General features: G+C 40.5%; 3 protein-coding genes across 6 annotated transcripts in view; 1 reads left to right on the top strand and 2 right to left on the bottom strand.

The window, feature by feature from the left end:
- top1mt (DNA topoisomerase I mitochondrial) overlaps nt 1-2,948 on the bottom strand; it is a 25,966-nt gene extending 23,018 nt beyond the window's left edge. The window contains exons 1-7 of one of the 3 annotated variants that reach the window (XM_082184739.1): nt 2,719-2,948; nt 1,630-1,708; nt 1,511-1,560; nt 1,377-1,416; nt 627-652; nt 471-525; nt 298-402 (exon numbers count right to left, since the gene is read on the bottom strand). In XM_082184739.1, coding sequence (XP_082040865.1) covers nt 298-402; nt 471-525; nt 627-652; nt 1,377-1,416; nt 1,511-1,560; nt 1,630-1,708; nt 2,719-2,771 — 408 coding nt within the window. In that variant the 5' untranslated portion in view covers nt 2,772-2,948. Of the gene's footprint in view, nt 1-297; nt 403-470; nt 526-626; nt 653-1,376; nt 1,420-1,510; nt 1,561-1,629; nt 1,709-2,718 lie in introns of all 3 variants that reach the window. The other 2 variants (XM_082184737.1, XM_082184738.1) reach the window with 2 other exon arrangements.
- Nucleotides 1-10,000, top strand: part of twsg1b (twisted gastrulation BMP signaling modulator 1b) — a 297,020-nt gene that overhangs the window by 246,349 nt on the left and 40,671 nt on the right. The gene's annotated exons all lie outside the window — the stretch shown is intronic.
- Nucleotides 5,840-9,622, bottom strand: zbtb14 (zinc finger and BTB domain containing 14). 2 transcript variants are annotated; one of them, XM_082184765.1, is made up of 2 exons: nt 9,469-9,622; nt 5,840-7,474 (listed from the first exon to the last, which is right to left on the bottom strand). In XM_082184765.1, the coding sequence occupies exon 2, from the start codon at nt 7,458-7,460 to the stop codon at nt 6,135-6,137; it is 1,326 nt and encodes a 441-aa protein (XP_082040891.1). In that variant the 5' UTR covers nt 7,461-7,474; nt 9,469-9,622; the 3' UTR covers nt 5,840-6,134. The 2 variants fall into 2 exon arrangements, with proteins under 2 accessions (XP_082040891.1, XP_082040890.1); XM_082184764.1 differs by lacking the exon at nt 9,469-9,622 and adding an exon at nt 8,952-9,388.

A 10,000-nucleotide genomic window follows, 5' to 3' on the forward strand; every position in this document is an offset into this window, starting at 1 on the left:
TGTCGGATGTCGGATGTCGGATGTTGGATGTCGAATGTTGGATGTCGGATGTCGGATGTCGGATGTTGGATGTCGGATGTCGGATGTCGGATGTCGGATGTTGGATGTTGGATGTCGGATGTCGGATGTCAGATGTCGGATGTCGGATGTCGGATGTCGAATGTTGGATGTTGCACATCTGAAGCGCTCTTCATAAATACGGCTGTTTTCAAGGGTTTTCCAGGACTTACATTTAAACGTCAACTTCAGTACGTCAGGCACTTTAAGCAGCTCGTGTGAACCCTGTTATACACACACCTGATGTGAGTCTTTATTCCTCTCCTTTCTGAGGTTTTCCTCCACATGGTTCAGGTCTTTCTTCTCTTTATGGTTGAGACGCTCCTTGCAGCTTTTTGATCGAATCTGAGAATCAAACGGAAGCGTTTAAATAATAAAACCTGGAAACAAGAGCAAATCCTGAGTCAGAATACCTTCTGTCCGCTGTCGTCGGGCGGGCTGGATTTCTTCAGTCCATCATGTCGAGTTCTGACGCGTCACACAAACACAACCGGCTTTATTAAACTCATACTCGCTTTAGAAAGTTACACAATCAATCAATCACAAGAAGTGACACTGAGATCTCTTGCCTTTCATCCGGATCTGCTGTTGCATCCTGCAAAATAACACGCACAATTAAACATGACAAAAACCTCAGTTTCGATCTCGAGAATATGTTTGCTCTTAAAGTTCCCCTGTAGTTAATCACTTCATCCAGTAAAACTCCTCTCTGATCACCAAAAGTACATATTTAAATGTTTTTTTCCCTTTAAATGTTTTTTTTTTTCACGCCTTAAAATATCTTGACTGTAACTCGACACCTCGCCTCATTTAGTATGCGCGGTTCTATGAATATGCAAATTCACCCCGCCTCCACTCACTCACTCAGCTCAGAGATCCACTGGTTGACGATCACACGTTGATCTGATTGGTTACAAGGTAGTTTGTGACGTCAGAAACACCAGCGATTTCAAAGCGTGTGTTTGAGACTGTCTTTGGTTCACTGCAGGTTTAAGGAGGAAATACTCAGCAATGCTGTCGACTTATGAATCTACACATGGTTTGTCTTAAAGCAGATTAATAACTCCACATAGACACATAAACTACATTAAACGCTGGATTCTCACCACAGGGGGACTTTAAAGTTTTTTTTTGTTTTTTTTTCAGTGATGCAATAGAAGTTTTTCAGCTCCCTAAAGAACCTTCGAGTAACCTTCGAGTAACCTTTGAGTAACCTTTGAGTAACCTTTGAGTAACCGTTCATGCATTTTTTTCTTTTGCTTTTATGCAATGGATGTTATTAAAGATCCTTCATGGATATATGTTTAAACGATGCTCACCACATCCATGTCAGCATCTCCAGCTTCATCTTTAACTCCGCTGCTAAAACAGATGAACATGAGTGAGTGACAGAACTTCATGCATTACATTATTATTATAATCATCATTATTATGATTAGAGCTGAAGACACACCTGGAGACTCCCGACTCCTGCTGACATTCCCCGGAGTCTGACGGTTTCTTCTTGAAATGACACCACACTTCAGACACACATGCATCATTATTTAACGCCCTTCTGTCATGATGCTTTACCTTCGAGGAATGCTTGTGTTTGCCGTTCAGCTCCGAGTCTTTTCCTCTGTCTTTAGAGGAATGCTTGGACTTCTTCTCACTGACACATGCAAGAAAGCCGGGTTAAATAAACCTGCAATATCCCTGTTCATCTCACATGATGCCGTTCCAGATAACAGGGAACGTTCTTTCAGTTATGAAGCATTAATAGAAGCGTTAGCTCGTTTAAGGAGAGACACTACAGGCTAAACCACGGTTGTTTCAGGCATCTGACAAGTTGGAGATTTGGGGCTTTTCATGAAGTGTTTTTTTATTGCACTTGATCTGTGTGCGTCTGTAGATGTCAGTTACAGTATATCTTTACAGGGTGTTTTCTCAAAATGAGTTTTTCCTCCTACATTGAGCCTGAAATCTCCACTTCAGTAACACTTACATACTGAATACACCAAACTTTACAGTTTTATTCTTATCTATATTCTGAATGTTTTTACAGAGGGGTTTGTTTGTATATAATTTTCCGGATTTTATACATTTTAATCCTAAACAAATGGCAAAAATGTATTTATTTTTGGCTGTTGACAGTATTTTCTGATTTGTGCACTGATAAATAGAGATATCCTTTGACTCTAATATATATATAAAAAATTTAAATAATGGTCTTCATCCAATGTTCAGATTTTTTGCTCTATACAATTATGCAAATTAGTGCATATTTAATTAGATACCGGCTAATTTGCATATTTAAACAATATTTCAGAAAACTTGTAATACAATTAGTTTTTGTTGCAATTATTAATGAAATCAATCAACTGGTGAAGTATGGTGACATGTATCAGTTATTCTATTACCCTGTTCACCTGGGGTGTCTCACCTTACAGTTATCTGGTCTTCAATAATGTTCTCAAAACGTAACAACAAAAACATTATTCATACATCGTTCATGAAACGTTTTAGTTTGACGTTCTTATTTTAAATGTCAAACTTGTTACATTTGAATGTTCTCTGAACATTCTGTCACATAATGTCTGCAAAATGACGAAATGGAACGTTCGTGAACATTTATATTCAAATGTAACGTTTTTATAACGTAAACATCGCCAGAATCCTGACCTTCTCTCGTGTTTCTTACTGCTCTTCTCATGTCCCTCCTTTTCCAGTTTCATCCTGTAAAGTTGGTCCAGTGTTTTCTGCACTAGTCACTGTAAAGACAGCAGATCAGAGTCTAATTAACCGCGTGCGTCACAAGTATTACTAATGACCCGCTTTAATTCGGATTGAGTTAATCGAGTTTAGTCACATTCACACACAGACTCGAGTCGAACATTAGTGATCTGATAAAGCTCTGTGTACCTGAGAAGACTTCGCAGCGGCATCAGAATGCATGTCACCTGTCACACCTGAAAGTTTTTAAGTTCCTCTTCTAATCAAGTGCGCAAAATCAGCCACAGCGCCACCTTCTGGAGCAAACCACACGTGCACGAGTCTTTCCTCATGATCCCCGGAGCCCCAACACTGGGATCGGTCAACTCCCAGTGCATTTGTTTAGTTGTTTGGAAGGAATATATCTTTACAGGGTGATTTATATGGCAAGCAGTTTTGACTTTTATTCATTCCTAGGATATTAATTGATATCAGGAATTACATTTCCACTAGTAAAATTGTGAATTCTTTAATAACAATGACGTCATCTGTCGCAAAAAAACGAATCGTTGATATCATTAATTAAATTTCAACTGGTAAAAACTATAATTCTTGATCCGTTATTGTATTTTCACTAGTTAAATGTCACCATATAAGCTGCCGTTCAAATTAAATTGTTGACAAGTTCAGAAATGCAATTCTGCTGGTAAAAACCATACATTTCTATATCAATAAAAAGGCTACTTTGTTACTAGTAAAAATATAAATTCCTGATATCAAGAATTCCGTTGTCATTAGTTGAAATGTTAATTCTTGATATCTGTAAATGTATTTCAACATGTTACACTTTGTTATTTCTGATGTCTGAAAATGTATTTCTGATATTAATAATCAGGGCCAGTTGTTCAAAGGTAAGATGATCGGAAGGGATCAAATCTTGAAAATGTGTTGTTCAAAAGGGAAAGAAGGAATCTGAAATCAGATCACGGAATCCAATCCTAGTTTAATCTGGATCAAACCTTCAGTTTGTGTTGTTCAAAACTTTTCAGTAGGATTTGGATAACTTTGATCCAAAAAACAGGATTATCCTGATCCTAACAGGGGGTAGGATTTCAAGGTGGATTCCAGGAAGAAAATGTAGTAAAACTTTAAAATTGGTCAAAAATACAACATTTGTATCATGTAATACACACACACACACACACACACACACACACACACACTTATATTTTTATTTAGCTTTTGATTAGCTTAACTGTTAAAGTAATAGATTAGAAGTAGACATTAGGCTACATGTTAAGCCTGTCGGTGGCCTATACTGTAAAGTAAACAAGAGATTTTGGCGCCATTAAATAATCCCCAAACAGCTGTAAAAATCATATTATATTTAATTCAAAGTGTTTTATCACTGTTTCTAAACTACATTGGCACAATCATAAGAGATCAACCAGTCAAAAGATCTTTGCAAGCGAACACAACGTTTTTTGGTGAAAGCTATACGAAACTTCTCTGAGAGAACTTTTCTTTCCCCCCATCTCATATTTTTTACGTGACATGTCCCTTTGGGGGTTCCGTAGAGCACCAGTAATCCAGATTTGGGAATCGGAAAAAGTTTACATCCAGGTCAGGGTGATCCTATCCAATTTTGCTTTGAAAAACCGGCACAAAAGTAAGATGATGGATTGCCTGATCCTGGAGAGCAAAACATGGGATTTCCAAATCCAGATCACTCCGATCCAGATTAAACTTTTTGAACCACTGGCCCTAGGAGATTAATTTCAGAAATCTAAAATGGCTTTCTTAGTAGTAATAATCACATTCATGATATCAGAAATTAACATTATCACTAGTGAAACTAAAATTATTGATATCAAAAATGAAAAATGTTCTATTAGCAATTCAATTGTTGATATCAAGAACAGACATTTACACTAGTAAACATAATTATTGATATAAAAAAAAAGTAAGAATTGTATTTCTGATATGTGAAATTGGAATTTCAACTAGTAAGAAATCAATTTTTGATATCAACAACGGATTTTGAATGGCAGCTTGTGACATTTATATAGTGAAAATACAATTACAGATATTAATAATTAGTATTTAAGTCGCATGACTTTTCCAGTCCTGTAAAACACTATTTTAAAGGAACCGTATGTAAGAAATGTATTTCAATGAATCATAAAATGGCCCTGATATGTCACTAGACATTAAGAAATCATGTTCATTTCAAATACTTATATCACTGACAACAGTAGTCCGGCCAGGATATTGTCATTTAAAAGTGAAGTTGCAGCCCTCAACTGATGTTGATGCTGTCATGTTGTGTTTTGGCCTGAAGCTCCACCCTCCACCTATCTACCAATCACGAAGTCAGTAGTGTTTCGGCATCCGGGTTGCCAGCTCTACACTAGTTACCACAGCTGCAGCTACAGACGTGTCGGATAAAAAATACCAGCCTATCTGACAACCTGGAGTCAGGGGGGAGGGGGAGGGGATACACCGCTCTACAGTCATTTGAAAGTGATTGCAGTACCAGTTTTGGCCACAATCTTACATACAGTTCCTTTAAAATTCCCAGATATTCCCTCAACAGAAAGAGTCTCCAGTTACGGGCTAAAGCGTTAACCTCCCCCTGTAATCAATAACTGTATCCCTTAAAACTCATCTTTGATCACCAAAATGACACATTTAAACATTTTCTTCCTTGAAAAAAAATTCTTCATGCCTTATAATATCGTGACTGTAACTCGACACCCTTGCCTCATTTAGTATGCACGGTTCTATGAATATGCAAATAAGCCCCGCCTCCACTCACTCAGCCAGCTCAGAGATCCACTGGTTGACGATCACACGTTGATCTGATTGGTTACAAGGTAGTTTGTGACGTCAGAAACACCAGCGATTTCAAAGCGTGTGTTTGAGACTGTCTTTGGTTCACTGCAGTTTTAAGGAGGAAATACTCAGCAATGGTGTCGACTTATGAATGTGTAAAGTTATTCTATTAAAGAATAACGTGTAAAGACTAGTCGATCAACACATCACGAGTCTCAGTGGGAAAGACAAACAGCAGGAAATGACATCACAACCGTTGAATGATTCACCAGTCTTTTATTACAGCAAAAATATCTCGAAGTGTAAATCTCCGCAGCTTTCGCCGACGGGAACGGATGGAGCGACTCCTCCACTCTCGCCACAATAACATCACTAACGCGTCCGGTTCACCGAACAATTCATCGTCCGTCAGCTGCCATAAATACTCAAATACATTTGGTATGAACTGTACAGTAAGAGAGAAACGTTTCGCACCATTTACATATAAAAAGAAACAATTCTAAAACGAGAGAGAAAAGAATGTGTGTGAACAGTAGTAAGACTGAAGTGTGTTACGAGCACGCGATGGACTCCAGCTGTTGCTCGGCTTCGGCCGCCATCGCCGCGGCTTGCAGCTGTTCGGTTTCGCTCTGCAATCCGCCGCCGGGCAGCTGTTTGCGTTCGCTGTGCATGTTGTTCTCGTGTCTCTTCAGGTCGGACGCTTTAGCGAAGGCCTTCGTGCACGAGTTGCACACGAACGGCTTCTCTCCTCGGTGCCGTCGCTCGTGATCCTTCAGATGCGACTTGTGCTTGAAGGCCTTTTCGCACATCTGGCACCCGAACGGCCGCTCGTTGCTGTGAACGCGCTCGTGTTTCTTCAGATCCGGCGCGCGGATGAACGACTTCCCGCAAGCGTCGCAACGATACGGTTTGAAGCCCGTGTGGATCTTCAAGTGTTCTTTTAAATGAGCTTGCGTCGTGAACGCTTTCGTGCAGATCTCGCATATGAACGGTCTGTCGGCCGAGTGAAGCTTCTCGTGTTTGCGCAGCCGATTCTCGTCCATGAAGGTTTTCCCGCACACGTGGCACGCTAACTGATCCCGGTGGCCGTAGAGAAGATACTCGAACTTCATGTCGGCGGTTGCCGTCGTCCATCCCGGCGGTTGCTCGTCTTTCACGTCGCCCATGCTATCAGCGAACGAGAGCGTCTGAGCCGCTAATTCTTTCGGTTCGGCGTCGATAGCTTCCACTTCTTGGTCGTAGCAGCTAACCTTGTGCACCTCTTCCTGCGCTAGCTCTTTCAGGATAGCCTCCTGCACTCGTAAGGCGTTATTAGGCGATTTGTCTAAGTCGTGATTGGCCTGCGCTTCCTCGACGATGTCGTCTGACGGCGTGTCGTCTTGGTCGCCGAGCACCTGAACGTCGCCGTCCGGGTTCAGCGGCGGATCTTCCGTCGGAAGCCCCATTTTTACCATGTCATATGGGAACTTTGCGTTCCTAGCATCGTTGTTTTTCTCGTCGGGGGACATGTCGCGTTTCTGCGAGCAGAGCTTATCCAGAAAGCGTATCCCGAGAATCTGTCCGGAGGACATCATCAGATTCACGTCCTTCTTCTTGACTGAGATCTTCGCGGTGTACATGTAATTGAGCACCTCCTCGAAGATGTCCGCGCGGATGAAGTCGATCTCGATGACGGACGAACTGTCCACCTCGTGTTTCTTAAAGAGTTTTTTGAAGTAGTTGCTGCACGCCGCTAACACACAGCGATGCGCTCTGAACTTCACATCCTCCACCACGACCGCGATGTCGCAGTGCTCTCCTTCCAGTCGCTGCTCGTTCAGTAGCTTCAGAAAGATGGTCCTGTGCTCATCGTCCACATACTTCACAGTTTCGGACATACTGGAGCGGGATCCTACGGGAAGAGAGAGAGAAATAAGATTGATTGATACAGAGACTGAGTAGCTTACAAATACAGTGATGGAATCACATTAAAACTTTGGGACAAAGTTAAAATAACGTTAAAAATACAGATATTTCGATATGTATCGATACTGAAATGGTCGCCGCCTCCTCTCATTCGCTCTGGTTAAATCGTGCTTGTATTGCGCATAACTTTAGTCATCTCCGCAGGTTTCGCACTCACCTCAAAAGCGCGTGAACACTGAAGTGGCGCTCTCGTAAAGCCGCCTCTTAAACGGCTCGAGAGAACTAAATTTACTTCTTTTCCGTGGCTTATTGCACTTTAATGATCAAATACATAGAAAATTAGGCCAAATTGTCCGCCGTATTCAGGTAAATACAGTCAGTTTTGGTTAAAAGTTAATAGTAATAACTTAATAGTTGAGAGAAAACGCATACATAACAGTATATTGGATCAGTGCATAAGCTCTTAAAGTGACAGCAGACTAATAAACCTGCTGTTAATCAAAGAACAAGAGAGAAGATCACTCGCTGCTCATGACTGAATATCTTTTGTAACTTCAATTATAAGCATTAATCTGTACAATGAAAACTATCCAGTGTTATTTTACATTTGATTACTTTAATTTCTGTAGTATTTCTTACCTGAATACTGAAAGACCCACTTAAAAAAACGTATGTAATTTATCTCTTTATTCTATTGTATTTATTTGTGCTATCGTTTGCCATTTATTTATTTGTTCTTATTTTATTACAGTTTACTTTTTGTAAATGTAGTTCAACGATGGCAGTTTTCCCCGTGGTATCGAATATCGATATTTTTCAAGGTATCGTTTCGAAGTTGGACATTCCAGTATCGTGACAAACCTACAGTAAAGTCAGCATGAAACGTAAGTTGTGCTAATCGTATATCTGAGGGAAACGGCGAGTCAAATGTAGGGCGGGACTTGATTGGATGGTTGTGGTTTGCTATTGGTCAATCTCATGTGAATGACAGGTTGCCCTGCCCACGTGCCAGTAAACATGTTACTTTTGATTAAACATTACAAGGCACATTTACTTAAATTATGAGCATGGATAAATTATTTATTAATAAACTGCAATATTCCATAAAAATATATAGTTTAATACATAGCAAACTGACCAACTAATTGGCATTTGGCCTTTTTGATATACAATTTTAGTTTCAAGGAACTAACATGTCCAACAATCATGTTATTTTGGCTAATTACTTAAAATATATACACTTAATGCTATATATTTACACAACATATTTTACACATATAGCCTAGGTTTAGGTTATGTAAGTTCTCTATGAAAAATAATTTTGAGCATTTAACTTGTGTCTGATAAAAACAAACGAATGAAGTCACGCCTCATTTTAATAAATAATCATTAACATCACATTTGAAAACAGAACATAATGCATTTAAACACATTTCACGTGGTTTGTTAAAGATCATTGATACCTTAATGGACACATGATGCTTGTGGTTTGTTCTGAATGGACTGCCACGGGCCACAAACGCCAAAACTACTTCATATAAACACAAGAGGTGTGTTTTTATCAAATAAAATTGTCGTTTTCTCTCTAAATATCTTCCTCGGTCAATAAACTGAAGTTGAATCGGCGTTTTTTGCCATTTCTGCGCTAGTCTGTTTTGCTTCACTGGAAGCTAATCTTAGCATTAGCACATAAATAATCGTCAGCCGACATAAAACGAACAAAAACGACTAACTATCCTCCGTCCTTCCCACTACACGAGCCCGGAGAAGCCCAGAGCACCGATCAGCACTGGAGAGCAGCGGAATGTGCTCGATAAACGGGAGCTCGACGGATCGCGGCGCGCTGAGGTGAATTTAGTGGCGCGAGCTGCGCGGGCCATGACGAACACTCCCGCGCCGGGCGCGCGCCGCCATCCCGCGCAAAACATTATGCAATAATTCAGCAGCTGCTTCAGTCTGCTCCAAAAATAAATTTCTTACCTTTATTGTGCTATTTTGATCCACTGTGAAAGTGTGTGTTGAATGTCAGAAAGCCAGTGCAGAATTTAATACTTTGTTGTTGTGTGCGAGGCCGAGGACGAGCACAGGCGGAAGGACGCGCTGCGCCAGCACGGAACTGCGGAGAGCGAGTGACCGAGGCTCGTGCGTAGACACGGGCACAGTTACGCAAACTGCGCAGCCCAAACACTCATAGACACACACAGGGATGCGCAGGCACGCGTACGCAAATGACGCAGCGCAGATCTCTGGAGCGCGAACCATACTGTGACGCGCGGGAGGAGCGAGTGCACGTCCAGATTCATTTACCTCAGAGAGTGAAATTAGTTCAATACGTTTACACGTATTGTGAAAAGTTATGAAAAAACGTTATTTCAGTTACATTTGTTGGAAGTTATCTAATAATGTTCTCAAAATGTTATAAATCGTTTATGGAACGTTTTTTTTCCACAGAAACATTTTATTTGGACGTTCATCTTATGTTTTTTAATGTTACTACTTGTTTCAGAACGTT

The sequence above is a fragment of the Leuciscus leuciscus genome, assembly GCF_965113295.1.
Source record: "Leuciscus leuciscus genome assembly, chromosome: 11".
Taxonomy (NCBI): Eukaryota; Metazoa; Chordata; class Actinopteri; order Cypriniformes; family Leuciscidae; genus Leuciscus; species Leuciscus leuciscus.